General features: G+C 42.7%; 2 protein-coding genes across 3 annotated transcripts; both read left to right on the top strand.

Moving 5' to 3' along the window:
* Positions 1 to 110: 110 nt before the first annotated feature.
* Positions 111 to 12,714, top strand: usp40 (ubiquitin specific peptidase 40). 2 transcript variants are annotated; one of them, XM_035167659.2, is made up of 31 exons: positions 111 to 815; positions 903 to 970; positions 1,194 to 1,307; positions 1,794 to 1,958; positions 2,141 to 2,287; positions 2,506 to 2,649; positions 3,015 to 3,143; positions 3,342 to 3,458; positions 3,562 to 3,669; positions 3,789 to 3,989; positions 4,335 to 4,473; positions 4,672 to 4,753; positions 4,879 to 5,050; positions 5,155 to 5,239; positions 5,424 to 5,494; positions 5,581 to 5,990; positions 6,072 to 6,222; positions 6,304 to 6,358; positions 7,294 to 7,347; positions 7,568 to 7,656; positions 7,828 to 7,914; positions 8,018 to 8,054; positions 8,184 to 8,248; positions 8,525 to 8,599; positions 8,697 to 8,897; positions 9,320 to 9,438; positions 9,565 to 9,630; positions 9,768 to 9,978; positions 10,199 to 10,294; positions 10,389 to 10,483; positions 10,716 to 12,714. In XM_035167659.2, exons 1-31 carry the CDS (start codon positions 626 to 628, stop codon positions 10,822 to 10,824), a joined length of 3,852 nt encoding a protein of 1,283 aa, XP_035023550.2. In that variant the 5' UTR covers positions 111 to 625; the 3' UTR covers positions 10,825 to 12,714. The 2 variants fall into 2 exon arrangements, with proteins under 2 accessions (XP_035023550.2, XP_035023551.2); XM_035167660.2 differs by having other exon boundaries at positions 112 to 815; positions 4,338 to 4,473.
* An 868-nt stretch (positions 12,715 to 13,582) lies between these two features.
* fabp7a (fatty acid binding protein 7, brain, a) lies at positions 13,583 to 15,108 on the top strand. Its single transcript, XM_035167661.2, has 4 exons — positions 13,583 to 13,742; positions 14,314 to 14,486; positions 14,565 to 14,666; positions 14,830 to 15,108. Exons 1-4 carry the CDS (start codon positions 13,670 to 13,672, stop codon positions 14,878 to 14,880), a joined length of 399 nt encoding a protein of 132 aa, XP_035023552.1. The 5' UTR covers positions 13,583 to 13,669; the 3' UTR covers positions 14,881 to 15,108.
* The last annotated feature ends 707 nt before the right edge of the window (positions 15,109 to 15,815 follow it).

Raw genomic sequence — 15,815 nt, 5'->3', positions numbered from 1 at the left:
GAAACACAGAGCGAGAATTACCACAAATTAAACAATATTTATTTTTAGATTTGAGTTTGTGTTGATTTTAAGCGTGTATGTCAACCAAGTGGGGAACTACAAGTACCACAATGCATCGGTGCATTCTCTGGCTGGAAGAAACATGGCTGCCCACTGTCCACCGACGGTATTCTTATTTACCTTTCGCTTCTTATCTGTAGTCAGGCCGACAGAGCAGAAAGAGTCGGTGTCAGGCGCCATTTGGAATAAAATATAATTCAGAGTTTCGGTTTAAAGTTTTTATTTCCTCCATCAGTACAGACTCAGGCCGTTAATGTTACCGAAAGCCTGATTTGTTTTTCCGGTAAAGCTGCTCGTCAGTGTCCTGCCACTGATTTAGCTTCCGTTAGCGTGGTGAGCTAGCTACCTGCGAGGCTAACGCGTATATTATCCCGTCACAGTCGCTATGTTCAGCCCCGTGAAGTCTTCTTACTTCAGAGTCAGCCCGGCCACTGTGAACAGGGAGCTCGGTAAGACCAAGATGAGATAGCAAGAGGTGTCCCAGGGCTAACACACGGTTCACTGCGAGGCTGCGAGTCCCCGCAGAACGAAACGGTCAGATACAAAACACAGAAACCCACCCGGCATGTTCGGGAACCTGTTCGAGGAAGAGGAGGATGAGGGAGGCTCCTCTTCCACCCACCTTCCCCCAAAGGGGGGAGACGAGCCACCTCCCGCCCGAGGAAGGAGCGACCTCTGCGGCATCAAGAACCAGGGAGGGACGTGCTACCTGAACTCTCTGCTCCAGACCCTGCTGTTCACCCCCGAGTTCAGAGGTGAGGCCGGGGATGACCTCCTCGGATCCACCGCCCCTCACTGCTGCTTATTGCACTGTTGACATTGTTTGGTTTCTACCTTCGCAGAGGAGCTGTTCAGTTTGGGGCCAGATGAGTTAGGATGCCTGGAGGACAAGGAGAAACCAGGGGCCAAAGTAAGACTGGCAAGGTGCCTGTAGAGATAAGATGAGATAAAATAATCCTTTTACTAGGATTATAATAACAGAGAAATGTGCAGTGTTGCAGCAGGAAAGAGGACAGTAAAAAAATAGACATTGCTAACATAATAGAAAGTAAACAGGCAATAGGAATACAATGTAAACAGAACAGATCCAGTTGGAGCTGATGCACTATGTGTGTGTCTGATGTTCTCCTCAGGTCAGATTGATCCCACTGGAGCTGCAGAGACTGTTCGCCCGTCTGTTGCTGGTGGACCAGCAGAGCGCCTCCACCGCCAACCTCACTGACAGCTTCGGCTGGAACAGCAGCGAGGTCCGTTCCCCTTGTTTGTTAGTTTGTTTATGATCAGTGAGATGACTGCTATCATATGGAGAGCGGCTCAGGTTACGCTTTTCATTTCGCTGATTCATTGACCTTCCAGTCCTGCCTGGAGAAACACCCTGGAATTCACTAATCTGAATTCCAGACTTACTCATGAGTTGTCATGATAGGAATTCCGTTTTTGTCCGGAGGCATTTCAGCTGTAGTCATGCAAAACAAATGCACTACGAGGGAGAAAGAAACAGACACAGAATTTGAGGATGTGATTAAACTTGAACCTGAGCTCTGAAGTCACGAGAGTGTAACTTGAGAGTGAGAGAGTGATAACGCACAAAATAAATTAAGAAGTCTAAAACAGTGACGTGCATGGATTTCTTCTGTTATATCTACAGATACTGAAAATGGTTTTATGGTTTTATAGAATGTCTTTCTCTCCTGAGTTTGATCCTTTTTATTTCCTCTGTCGTCTTCTTTCAGGGCACAAATCAACATGATGTGCAGGAGCTGAACAGAATCCTGTTCAGCGCTTTGGAGCACTCTCTTGTGGGAACCAGTGGTAGTACATTTATTCACCGGCTCTACCACGGGACCATTGTCAACAGCATTGTCTGCAAGGAGTGTGGAAACGTCAGCCAGAGACAGGTGTGTCCACATGTGCATGGATCGTCTGTCCCTCTGGCCTGGCTCCATTTTAGATACATTTTGAAGAGATTAGAATAAATTTGATGTCAAACACTACAGGAGATATTGTCGTAGACTAAATCTCACCACTACATTCTAAGACAGATTTTGAATTATGCAATTTTTATCTGTGTCTTCTTCAGGAGGACTTTCTGGACCTGACAGCGTGTGTTTGTGGCGTGTTGAGCCTGGAGGAGGCTTTGTGGAACATGTTTGTGGAGGAGGAGTTGTTTGAGGGCAATAACCTGTACTGCTGTGCACAGTGCGACAGGCTGGTCACCGCTGCCAAGGTCAGTTACAGCTTTCACATTGTGTTAACACAATAGCAAAGGTTATAATAAAGTCCAGAGATAATAGAGTTGATCTCTTCCAACTTTCTCCTTTTGAGCAAGTCTTATCTTAGTACTGATTAAATGAACAATCCAACATTTTTAATAACATAAAAAATATAGATTTTTTTGTTTCTGTTTCTTACCTTAATTTCTTTGTTCATTTTGTTATTATTCAGTCTGCGAAGCTGCAGAAGCTTCCTCCATTCTTGACCATGTCTTTGCTGAGATTCAGCTTCGACTTTGCCAAATGTGAGCGATACAAGGAGACTGGACGCTACAGCTTCCCCCTCACCTTCAACCTGCGGCCATTTTGTGAGCAGGTACTTGAGTTTTTAACTCTCTAAACTCGCTATTGTTCAGATAAGGCACATTTATCTTGCCTTTTTTTTCTTAAATCTCTCTGCCGAAGAGGTTATGTTTTCATTCAAGAATTTCCGTAATATTGCAGGATACAACATTTGTCCACATTTGAATAAATTTCTTGGGAAAGGTCTTGATACATAAAATCTGACATTTATGGTGTTTATATCTACAGGTAGAGCTTTGGGGTATGATGATATATATCATACGATAATGGAAAAAATCTATAGTTTCATATTACTCTCTATTATTGATTTCATAGTGCTGCAAATAACCTAATAGCAATGTTTGAGTTTAATTCCATCTTTGTGTTTCTCTCTAACAGACTAACGGAGACGACTCTGATTACACCTACGACCTGTTCTCTGTGATTATCCATAAGGGCGGCTGTTATGGTGGCCATTACCACGTTTATATCCGGGACATTGACCAGCTCGGCCGATGGGAGCCTCCGGTGAGAAAAGCAGAGATAAGCAGAGGCCATTACTGCTTATTCCTCATGAAATTAGTATTAAAAACACCTATTTGCTTATAAGCATTTTGGTGTCATTTCTGTCAGAATTCTTTTTTTAAATTATGAGAAAAGAACAGTCAAAAACTGCAAGCTTTTAAATGTGTGTGTAAGCAAAGGAAACATCTGTGTCGTTTTCAGGAGGAGGACTGCAAACCTAAAACTCAGAAGAAAGTCAAGGAGGAGGTCAAGGAAGCGTTTGAGCCCAAACTCCAAGAAGACGACCCTCTGTCTGTCCTAACTACTATAATCGCCCAGGTGCTGCAACGACAACTCCAAGACATTCTTTTGCTGAATTTATCTAGGTGTTATTTTGTATGGAGGAAACTTTATTTGGTGCTGTTCATTTCCTGTCTACTAGGAGCCATCTAAGACTGTCCTGGTGGACCAACTGGGCCAGAAACTCATGAATATGATCGGTTCATCTTGGAGCAAAAAGTTCAGAAAACCCTATGGTCCCATAGGAAAGGTAAATTTGGTTTCTTTGCAAACGATCGCTGGTGTAATTTCAGGCTTACATAAGTTTATTTCCCCCACATTTTCTGTGCATAAACCCCCCTTTCTTTTACTTTTCCTCCTCTGATGTAGTTCCTGCAGTCCCACAATGATGTGTTCATGTTGGTGTCCAATGCCACCAGAGTAGCACTGAAGACAAACCTGCCAAGCCCAGTGACTGAGCCCCCGGTCCCAACAGAGCTGACCACTAACTCTGATCCTTCGACAGCTTCAGACCCAGGAGCTGCTGAACAACAGCAAGGATCGGACCAGAAACCAGAACCTGAACCAGAGGTATAACGGCAGTTTATAATGTCTAACAAGCAACAGTAGTCGGCTACAATCCATTACTGTGGTTGGCCTGGCCATGCATCACTCAGAAACAGCCGAAATGCTTTGTGAGAGTGAGAGACAAGATGTAAAACTACAATGAGATGATTTTTTTTATGCTTAAGACCACAAATATCTCTTCCAATGCTTATAAAAACTTTAAATACAACACTAGAAACATGTAAAATATGAGTAATATTCCATTTAAATGACATTTATCCAGTGTGACCGGTTTTTAAATATTTTTTTCCTCATGGACATCTTGTGATTACTTTGACGGCTGTTTCTCACGGTGTATCTTCCTGTCAGCAGGGTAGCCACTGGTTTGACCTTAACGACTCGGCAGTGACCTCCATCAGGGAGTCTGACATAGAGAAGCAGTTCCAGGGCAAAGAGAGCGCGTACATGCTGTTCTACAGAAAAACACAGCTGCAGAGGCCCAGTGAAGGTAACGGACACCATGTTTTTCATTTGTAATGGAAAGATGATATCTGCCCTGTTGGGTTGAGGGAGTTCATGTTGAGAAATAAGGATCAATTAATCATTGGTTTCATTCTGTTGAGTCATAAATTCATCACATAAATGAAAAATAAGTAATAAGTTGTGTGAAATATATATACTCACAATGTTGTTGTTTTTTTTCAAGCTCTGAACAATCCACAATATAAAGTTCCTTTCCACCTCGTCCAGAAGGCTCAGGAGGAGAACATCAAAGTGCAAGAAATGCGGTAAACAAACAACCACATGTTCACGATCAATGGATGATTTATTGGTATCTTAAGTTCCCATGACTCTACGAAAAGGTGGCTTCTTGCAAAAAGACTGATATGAATCAACTCTGTTTCTGTCACAGCCAGAAGTTTGAAGCCACCAACAACACAGTGGAGCTGCGTCTGCACCTGGCCCCCTGTTACAGACTTGATAATGGAGCCCTGCAACCAGCGGACAAAGAACCCAACGAAGGCACCACCCTCAGCTTCGATCGTAGACAGACTGTAGGAGTCCTGCGATTAACTATTTACCAGGTAACCTCCTCCCCAAAAATCACTGTTTGTCATGTTTTAGAAACGTGTTAAGAAACGAACGGCAGAAATAATCTGTGTTTGCATGTGCGGATTTGTCTGTTCAGATGCAGGAACTCTGGGAAGGAGACATGGCTTTGACTGTGGCCAAGAGTCTTCCAGCAGGTTTACACCTCTACAATACTCTCACAGGTGAGACATTTAGAAAAATATTTTAAAGGCTCATTTCTGCTGCCTTTACATTGAAAAGAGACCATGTAGCAAATGTCCTCAGCCATTTCTCTTACGTTGAGTATTAATGAGCCTTAAGAGGGCCGTGTAACTTCACATTCTCTACACCTCTGTGATATCACTCTGGTTGTGCTTCTCTTTTCAGATGACAACGTCTCCCTGTACAGTGCAGGCATTTACACAAACTCTGACTTGTTTGTGTGGAACGGCAGAGAGGTGAAGAAAATCACATTTCATCACAAACCTGCTCCAAAGTCCAGATCCGAACGATCTCATATTTATACTGGTTTGAATCCCTTCAGGTGTGTGGCGCCGCGATCCTAACTGGAGCCGAGTGGGAGCCCGTGCTGCTGACTGTAGTCCGTCCCTTTCTGGATGAAGACGTGGAGCAGGAGGCGAGGAATGGGGTGGAATATAAGGAGAGCGGAGGGGGTTTTGAAAATGGGGGACCAGGACTCAAGAGGGAGGCGAGAGGGTTTGCGGGTGGTGTGACACTCGGGGAGGTGAAGGAGGCGCTGGGGGAGCCTAAGGAGAGTCTGCTGTGCCAGGAGCATAAGGGAGGAAAGATAGGGGAGCAAGGAGCTGGAGAGGGAGGAGGGGCGAGCGGGTGGAGGGTGTTCCCACCCGACGACATGCAGCGGACGCTGAAGGAGCTGTCACTCAAAGACGGAGACGCGCTGTTGGTGCTGGAGCCACAGTCGTTTGACAGCAGGTAAAATCCTCTGCAATCTGATTTCCTGCTGTCCTTTATACACGTGTTTTTTTTTACAACTGTCTTCTTGTCTTTGTTTAGTGTGTTTTCCCTAAATGGAGATGTTGTCACTGTGACTACACCGTCTGACTGCCGCTGGCTGCAGGTGGAGTTTCAACCTCATGGAGGAGGAGGAGGTGAAGGGGAGGTTGAGGAGAGGAGGAAAATTAAGGTTCCAGCTACAGGAAACATGGTTAGTCCTTTTTGTGCGTCTGTATTTTTGCTCCTTCTTCTTGCATCTTCTTTAGTCTTGTTTAATGTGTCTCGCTCACAGCTGCTGGGTGAGGTGAAACAAAGGGCCATGGAGGAGCTGCAGCAGAAGGCCCCAGGCAAGACGCTCAGTATTAAACATAACTACACATAACTGCACATGTCTGCAAGGGATTCCCTTACAACTCCCCACCTCCATTATTAGTCAGGATCTGTTTACACAATGTAGCAGCACATGAACGTACGTCAAAGCAGGTTTGATGTCAGGTACATCAAAGCTTCTTAAATGAATCTAATTCATGTACATTATATAAAGCTGCTCCCAGACATACACTGAACTCTGGATAGTCTCATGAAATTATCTGGAGGGACTCGATGTGAGAACACAAATGTCTGAGTCGGTTGCTGCGGACATTCTGTGGAGTTTCTGCTGCCAGCCCCCCCGAGTAAAACTCTGGATAATGTGCCCAACTGAGAATGCAGCAGGAGATTATCCAGAGAATTCACAAAAAGGGAGTAGGCGCATTTATGACGGTTCTAACACCCAATAGATGCAAAACTGAAAAGAAAAGAAATCTCAAGATGAAAAAGAGATGCCATCCACGTAGAAGACACTGGCGAAGACAACGAGATTCAAGAGTTTTTGGTGATTGGGGCCGATGCAGGTGTTGATGTGCTGTTAGCAAAGACATGACATCCCCACAGCTGAATTTATGTGTTTCGTCCTGCCCAATACACACACACCTAAATGCTCCAGAGATCTCTGCGTTGTTGTTGTTAACGTGTCCTGCTGCATTCTTCATATGTGGAAGACAAAATCTTGGCCACCTTGTCTGGAGAATTTCCTGAGTTCATGTCTGAAAATGGCTCAAGATGTGTTTTTAAAAGCTTTTACATTTTTATATTCAAACCAGTGAATATCATTGAGTTAATTGTGAAAGTAAAACCATGATGAGATGTCCTTTTTTTATTTTGTATTAACACTTTACTAAAAATATTGAGTTTTTATATGTTTATGTTCTCAATTCAGTTCTGTTTCTGTCTCACTGACCAGGTGCTAACTACTGTCTGAGACAGGTGGACTGCACAGGGAAACTCCTTCCTCCAGGTACTCTGTCATTTCTTACCTGGGGGTGCACATCAGTAACAGCTGGAAATCCCCCTCATTTCATCAAAAATATTAAGATACACATTCCTTTGCTCTGTCCTCTCGTTAATTTCTTTTAAAAGGAACCCTCCCTGTGTGTAATTTGTTCTTATCATCTGTGTCTGAAGTTGTAGAAAACATTTACTGAAGTGCACTTATCTGACTCTGGTTTCTCCGGCAGTGTGCGAGGAGCTGAGCGTTCGAGATGCAGGCGTGCGACTCATGACCACACTGACTCTCTGTCTGGGAAATGCCCCCAAGGCATCACAGGTGTGTCTTTTCATTTGACATCTTCAATAAATCCTTTTGTGTTCGCAGCTGCACAGGTGAATGTCACGGAACCGTCACCAGCACAGTGTCTTATTATATGTTTTAAAACAAATCAAGAAGAGTTATGAGATTTTTGTAAACGCTCGATTGATGTTTCTCTCTGTGTTGCAGCTGTTTTTGCATTTCTCTGTGGGAGCAGCGCCCTCTACTGGCATGGAGATGGACATAATTGTGGAGGAAACTTCCACGGTCAAAGAGGTGAGGGGGAAAAATCAACTTATTTTCTGCAAGTTTCAAACTTTTTACATTGCCTGTGTGTTATGTGTGTAAATAAAATTGTATTTAATCTTGTTACTTACAGTGTCTAAAGTCGATGCTGGATGCTGTCGGACTTGATGGTAAAACTTCACTTGTTCTTACTGTAGATGAAGATTTTCAATGCTTTTGTGACGCTGACATCAAACATATATTTAACTGCTGTGCTGTAATATCTGGTTGGTTGATGTCAGTCAAATGTGTGCATGCAGGAACCTGTTGGCACTTGAGGAGGCTCGATTGGTGCGAAGAGGTTGGAGAGCCACTTATGGAGGAGGTGAGTGACTGAGAGTAGATTAAACATCATGCGAGACCCTAATCAAACGGTGTTGAGGGATAACGTATCATTGCAGCTTCATCTCAACGGCAAAATCCTCTCAGAGAATCTTTAAATCTGTTATCGTTTAACAGGAAGGCCCTTTGAAGGTGTCTTTGCAAAATATACGCATGCATTCATAAAGTCAATTGGCCTGGAAGTATAAAATGTTTTTGGGTAAAAGTGGCATGCTGGTATATGTCAGTCCACGTGTTAACAACAACCTTGTATTCTCAGGACGCCTCTCTGTCAGAGCTGAAGATCAGCAGCGGAGATTCATTAGTCGTCACAGAAGGACAACTTCCTCCCAAGGTTCTTAAATGTTTTTAATCTCTTGTGGGAGATTTTTGATATATTCTAACTTTACCTTTCTCATTTTAACCTTTTGTTGTCTCTCTCTTTCTGTCAGGGTTTCCTCAACTTAAGCATGTGGCTGTATCTGGATCCCCAAAACGCAGAGACAGATTTTAAACACACTGACACTGTGAAGACTGCAGGTGAAACACAGAGTCCCTCTGCTCCTCTGTGTGGCGGCAGCACGGTGGAGCTGAGAAGTGTAGGACAGGTGGAGATATCAGATGAGGTCACACTGGAGGATCTCAAGACTCAGGTACAACATGTAGATTATGTGTTATGACGTAGTTAGGCAGTCCACTCCTTTAACAACTCCTAAATGAATCATCTTTGGATGTTTGTTAGTTTGAATTACTCTGATGTTGGGCTGATGTTTTACCGCTGATGTTTACTGTGGAGCGGGAACGAATTCTCATAACGTTCTGTTGCTCGATTTAGTAATGTTTTCTTGCATTTTCCAATAAAACTGATTGTTGACTTATTTGAGGCTCACATCCAGAATGTCCTGCAGTCTAAGAAGTCCTCCTATTTAAATGGTTCTGTCATACAAAGACAGATGTTCTTCTTTTGTCTGTAAAAGGGGGTGTAATGATGAGGCTTGTGATTTTGGTGCTTTTTCTCCACCAAATGTTTAAAGCTTCTCCTCTTGCTGTTCTTTATTATCTCCCTCTGTTTCAGGTGTTGACGCTGCCTGCTCTCCAGAACATGTTTGTGCCCACCACAGCGTTCATGCGTGTGTGGCAGCTGGAGGGAGGGAGGCTGGCACGAATCCTCAGAGGACAACAACTGACGCTCAGGTATCACAACTTTCCCTTTCTTTTTCTAACAGATACCCATGAGATTCTTTTCATTTGGATAAATACAGAAAGTTTGAGTCTGTAATTGTTTCAGTAATTTTTTTTTTTGTATCTTCTCCTGATCAGGAAATTGAAGCTGAGCAGTGGAACAGACCTTTGTGTGCAACAGCTCCTGAAAGAGGAAGATCTTGGGTAAGGTTTAAGCTGAAACTAATTTCTAAAAATGTAAAACATTAATATCCCACCTTGTGAAATGGTTCAGGATCAAGCCTCTTTCACTTGCTTATGTAATCCATTTTCTTTCCTTATTTCCTCCTTGTCTTCCTAAGGCCCAAGGAGGTGTTACTAACTGTGAAGATGGGCGTACCAGGGGAGAGGAGTTTCTACACCCCAGAGGAGCTGCTGTGGGATGCCTCCCGTGATTCTTCACCTCGCTCTCTGCGCACATGTCTGGCTGCACATTACGGCCTCTCCCCTGATTCTCTGCTGCTGGCCAAACACCAGCCAGACAAGCACATCTGGGAAGAAATATCCAACTGGGTAAGATTGGAAGGTTCATGACCGGAAACTGGTTTTTAGGTGTATTTATATGTATATTTGCTCTTCTACAGTGTTTATTCTGTAAAATATAAGCTTTCACATTGATGCAGATCAGCAAACATAAACTCAGATATAGAAATGACCCTCATATCTCAGTATTGTTGTACATTTTGCTCATTCATGGTCTATTAACACTAAATAATGTGTCTGTTACTTTCAGAACCAGCAGGTTTCCAAAAAGAAAAAGAAGAAGCGAACAGAATCCCTGCTGGGAGCGCCGTTCCACCTCAAAGATGGCGACACAATCGGCATCAAGGTGTTTGAAGTCAAACTCCTGTTTGCTCGTAAAAGAGTCAGTTTTGATTTTGTGTGAGAAACGACTCAATCTGTTCCTGATTTGTCTTTTTCAGAATCTATTAATCGACAACAACAGGGACTTTGTCACGCTGGAGGACAAGCAGGGCCAGCAGAGGCTCCGGGAGCAGGCAGAGCAACGCAGGAAAGGGTGGGATGTTTTCACTTTTCCAGATGCAGCAGCTGGGAAAATGTTTTGTTACTCGCTATAATATTTGGGATTTTTTGTCTGTATGGAAGTTGCTGTTGAACTGTCTGTAGGGAAAATAAAACTCCAGCTCTTCAGCAGATTGTATAATTTGGCTGCTGTGAAACTTCTAAACTGTCCATTAGTTTGACTTATTCTTATCTAACATTTTTTTATTCTCTTATCTTATCTTTAGAGAAAAAGCTGCAGGATCTGATGTCACTGCACCGCAGAAGAATGCTGGACAGACCAAATCTAGGAAGCCAGAGGTGGCGCTGTCAATCAATGTTGGGGAATTCAGATAGCACCCGGCTCCCGTAGGTGCATGGACGAATCAGGACAACCTATAACACTACATGCACACGCATACACAGATGCCACATTGCATTTAAGACAATCCACTTTGAAGTCTTTGCTATTTTCTTTCTTCACAAAATCAAACCATTAATTCCTTTCTGCGTCCCAAAGAGGAAAAAAATTCATCTTTGATTTGCTGTTTTGTAATATTTGCAATATTTTGCAACCCTTTATTTTGATGACTTATTTCTTCCTGCCTCTACAGTCTCTAAATATTCCGGCCACCACACATTTATCAGCTCTCGCAAGAGTTAATGCTGCATCGGTCAACTGCTAAATCACAACCTAATATCAATAAGTGTATGAATTTAAGTATTTATACTTTATTTCCTCTTGAGATTAGAAACCTGCAATGAAAAACAGTTCGTATGTTGTGGTCAAACAAATAAAATTTTAATTTAGTCTTTAAGCAACCAGTCGTCCAGTACAAGCCACTGCAGAAGAAAACTAGTATGACGCTCAGTAGAGTGTATAACTTTGTCAAGGGCCCAATCTGAGCTCCAAAAAGTCCTGGATCCGGATCCACGCAATAATGTATCACTGTTTTGTGGCTTTAAAAAAAGGCCTATGGTACCCCATTCAAATTTTAACTTGGATCTGCCCCAAATTGCAAGCACTCGGAATCAGGCCCCTAAATGTGCCTGATTCTTTTCATCAAGATCCGTGAATTATCCCTGGTTTTCAATTGAAAATTTCCCCCAAACTGCCATCTCTTGCATCGATAATGAAAGAGGGAAAAAAATCCTGGATCCAGTGCAACATTTAATGGGTTCTTTCTTGGCCCATTTTCTTTTTTGCGTTTTTACGTGATCCTGCTGACAAACGAACGAACGGGTGAAAACATAACCTCACTCACTTCTCATGTTCTTTTACAAGGTTTTACAACAAGTGACTTTCACTTTTTTTTTATAACAAACCTGTCACAATGCACCGTGAACACAATCCTGTATCATGGGCTTTACAGACGGGCTTATTTTAGGTTGAAAAGGGAGAGGAGAGACGGGCCTTAACATGGAGACGCCTCAGCGCTGCTCCTTCCTCCCTACCTCACTCTCTACCTCTCTCACTCTACCTCTGCTGCCCTCTTCTATTACAGTAAACTACAGTTAAAGTATTTACACAGCAACACTGTCTTTAATGTATAAATCTGTGTATTTTACATTTCAGGTGTTCACTGACAGCAGCTGCAGGGTTCTTTACGTCTCTTCATATTCTGTAAATGGGAAAAATAACTTAATTATCCTTTGTTGGACATTATTCACCTTTGATGAAGCTGGAAATTGAAGAAGAAAAGCATCTTCAGTTTCACCTAACTGTGTCTTTTTCACATTTTAAAGGAAACATAGGAAACACTGTGTGGCGCAAAACCTTTGTGTTATAAAACCAGTTATAATGCCAGATGAAAAAAGGAAAGATCTTGTATTTACTTCACGAGTTTTCTTTGAGGACAATGTAATGTTTCATTTGCATGCACTATATGTGGACTTCAGGGAAGTAACAATAATTTATTTGACATAAGTGACACAATACTTGTGTTATTGTATCAATTGAATTGTGACATGTTTTTTTTGAGGAGGATTTGATTTGATATGTAACCTCATATATTAATTTGGCCTTAATCAGTGCCAAGACTTTACTAATTCAATTTTCTTTTGGTTGATTGAAGCAGACGAGTAAAATATACAACATACTCCGCAAGGGTGAATTTATTTTGATCATGTATCATTTACTAGTGTTGTGGATCACATTGGTGTTATTGCTCTGCTGAAGTATCACAGTGGAAATCTGTTTGTGTCTGATGAAAGTGTTTTATCAACAATAAAGGTTTACAGTTGTAACTCATTGTCATTCTTACAGGTTTGTTTCCCTGCTTGCAGCGTCACTTTATTCATGTTAATGTCAGTCAATCCAGCACTGAGGTACAAAGGGAACAATCTCACCAACCACACAAATGCATTGTTTCTAGAAGATGAATCTTTTCATCATTAATTTCAAATTATGTACAGTATAAATGAAATGTGCAAAGACGTACAGATTGTACAGAAGATGTGTGAGGTACGCAAGTGGTCGATGGGCTATCATTTAGTTTTATTTAATAGGAATACGACATGTTTCTTAGAAAATGTGAACATGTAGATCGCACTAACTTTTCTGGAGCGCCACCATCAGGTCAGCATTTGCCCAACAATTTGGTTTACACACTTGGCCTATTTTTCTGAACTAATTATTTTATTTTTTCAATTCTGCTTTTGTTTTTTTATCACCTTCGATTTTATTTCATACAAAATACTCTGTTTTACTCCGACTTTTTTATTTATTTATTTAGATAGTTATTTAGATTAATAATTAAAATTATTTATAGAGTATTTTTTCTAAAATCCTTCTTTTCTTTTTCTTACAGCCAAACTGAAACACATTATCTCAGGGTTTTTCATACATATATAACTTCGTTGTTTTTCTGGTCATCATCAAACAAGTTTCAGAAAAAGCGAACAGGTTTTTTATTTTAAATAACAAAACCCCTTTATAATGATTCTGATTGAATAAAAACGGGGCAAACCGATTTCTTCTCGCCTAAACACATTAGTCTTCAGTGCTGCCAACAAAAAGCTTTGTGGCATTAAACAATTACAGCCCACGCAACGGCCCCGTCCTCCAATCAGCTGTGAGTCCGCTGCTGACGTCAGGGCTGTGTGTGACAGTATTAATGTGGCAGCAGCAGCAGAGAAGCAGCAGCAGCTTCATCTTCTTCTGACTGAGAGTCTGTGACCTGGATCTTTAACATCTGCAAACATGGTCGATGCTTTCTGCGCCTCGTGGAAACTGGTGGACAGCCACAACTTTGACGAGTACATGAAGTCTCTGGGTGAGTGTGAACTCATGTTGATGTTATTCTGCAGCGATGTCACTCGGACAGAAGCTGCTGATCTAATGCTTGAATGTCTTCATTCTGACTGGAGCAGGGAAATTCAAGGGATAGTTCACCCAAATAGGAAAATGCACTTATTATCTACTCAGCACTTTGCCGATGGAGGTGGTGGGTGAAGTGTTTGAGTCCACAAAACACTTCTGGAGTCTCAGGGGTAAACAGAGTTGCAGCCAAATCCAATACAATTGAAGTAACTGGTGACTGATTCTTCAAACGTAAATAAAATAACAGAAAAAACCGATGTAATAAAATGTTTCCATACTGCTCCTGTGGTGTTATCCAACTGTCCGTAAGCCCGACATTCAACACTTCACTCTCGAAACGTCATTTACATCATGTTTTAGCCTAAAAGTCCTCTGATGTCCTCCTAAAGAGTTTTGTGGACTCAAACACTTCACCCCCATAGTGGTGAGTAGATAATGAGTGAATGTCCTTTTTTGGGTGAACTATCCCTTTAATGTCCTCATTTGTGATGCATAGTTAAAAGTAGATTTTTAATTTTGTTCAGGTGTTGGTTTTGCCACAAGACAAGTTGGCAACGTGACCAAGCCGACGGTGGTGATCAGCCAGGACGGAGACAAAGTGGTGTTGAAGACCCTGAGCACCTTCAGGAACACCGAGGTCTCCTCCAAGCTGGGAGAGGAGTTCGACGAGACCACGCCTGACGACCGCCACGTCAAAGTGAGTGGAGTCCCCGGGATGTTCCTATCATAAACACTTCTTCTCCTGGACTTTTTAATGCACGGTTTGTGTTTGCAGTCGACCTTCACCATGGACGGAGACAAACTTGTGCAGGTGCAGAAGTGGGACGGGAAAGAGACCAAGTTTGTGAGAGAAATCAAGGACGGGAAGATGGTGATGGTGAGTGGGAAGTTAAGATACAGAGCTTGATCAGTTCATGGAGCCCTGCAGATAAAGTTGAAAGTTTTAAAAGGTGCTGCTGGTGCATGATTTCGATACATTGTATTAAAAAATCTCACTGACTGTTGCCTTTTGTTTGCTTCTCCTCGTCCCTGCTTCTCAGACGTTGACCTTTGAGGGAGTCCAGGCCGTCCGCACGTATGAGAAAGCCTAAACTTCACCCTGCAGTCGAAAGAGCAAATCATCCCCCGATCAACAAGGTGTTCACCTGTTTTTTTTATTAAAAAGAAAAACTTTGTTCTTATTGCGTATGCCGTGATTTGCACTTCACTTGTTTTTTTTTTAACATGTGATCCATATTTTGGGGGAAATCTTTTCCGGGGCCTTTTGTAAGAAATTCAGACTGTGAAGGGAAAACAAATAAACTTCTAGACTAAACGATTTTAAAGTCTCAGATCTTTTTTTCTTCAGTTCATCAGCAATTTATCTGAACTCTGCAGCACATAGAGCGTCTTTCTTCCTCTCAACTCCCAGTGTCCTGCGTCTCCCTGCACGCTGTGGGAACAGTGCAGGCCCTGTCATGGGTGCAGTTCCAGGTGACAGCTGCGGGGTGATGGTGCAGGGGGCCTGAGTGTCCTGCAGTAACCCCCAGATGGTCAGAGGCGGCTGGGAGCTGCAGGGGGACGGAGGGAGGGGAGGGTGGCGGGGCGGTGATGTCACACGCTCTCGGGATAATCCGGTTAAAGTCGTGGTGTCATCGCGTCAGAGGCATCATTCGATGGTGTGGACCAACCGTGACAGACAGGGAGCGGAGAGGACAGTTACAAGTTCAAGGTCTAAAAATAGAGCAGAACTTTGTCAGACCGGTCTTTAGAGCTTTTGTTTAAACGAGACTTCACGGAGTTTCCTCATTTATCCTCCATCTTTCCCACATTTCCTCCATCCAAATGAACACTGCCACTACAAATGGCCTTTCTTCCCGTCCCCACACACAGGCTGCCGGGTTGGTTGGCCTCCTCTCAATAGCCCCGCGACACAAAGAAGCCGTGGTAACTGGAGTGGAACTCATACACTCGCTGCCCACTGAATTGATCGCAAGCATTGTCTTTATGCCCCAGTTATAGTAACGCCTCTGCTCTCACATCATTT

The sequence above is a fragment of the Hippoglossus stenolepis genome, chromosome 10, assembly GCF_022539355.2.
Source record: "Hippoglossus stenolepis isolate QCI-W04-F060 chromosome 10, HSTE1.2, whole genome shotgun sequence".
Taxonomy (NCBI): domain Eukaryota; kingdom Metazoa; phylum Chordata; class Actinopteri; order Pleuronectiformes; family Pleuronectidae; genus Hippoglossus; species Hippoglossus stenolepis.
This window is presented reverse-complemented; position numbering and strand designations above follow the sequence as displayed.

What these genes read in the sequence shown, in the direction of transcription:
- fabp7a (XM_035167661.2), top strand. Translation starts at nt 13,670, where the DNA reads ATGGTCGATGCTTTCTGCGCCTCGTGGAAACTGGTGGACAGCCACAAC. An exon ending in CGAGTACATGAAGTCTCTGG is followed by an intron (nt 13,743 to 14,313) that starts GTGAGTGTGAAC and finishes AATTTTGTTCAG; the next exon opens with GTGTTGGTTTTGCCACAAGA. An exon ending in CTGACGACCGCCACGTCAAA is followed by an intron (nt 14,487 to 14,564) that starts GTGAGTGGAGTC and finishes TTGTGTTTGCAG; the next exon opens with TCGACCTTCACCATGGACGG.
- usp40 (XM_035167659.2), top strand. Translation starts at nt 626, where the DNA reads ATGTTCGGGAACCTGTTCGAGGAAGAGGAGGATGAGGGAGGCTCCTCT. An exon ending in AGGAGAAACCAGGGGCCAAA is followed by an intron (nt 971 to 1,193) that starts GTAAGACTGGCA and finishes TGTTCTCCTCAG; the next exon opens with GTCAGATTGATCCCACTGGA. An exon ending in GGGAAGAAATATCCAACTGG is followed by an intron (nt 9,979 to 10,198) that starts GTAAGATTGGAA and finishes TGTTACTTTCAG; the next exon opens with AACCAGCAGGTTTCCAAAAA.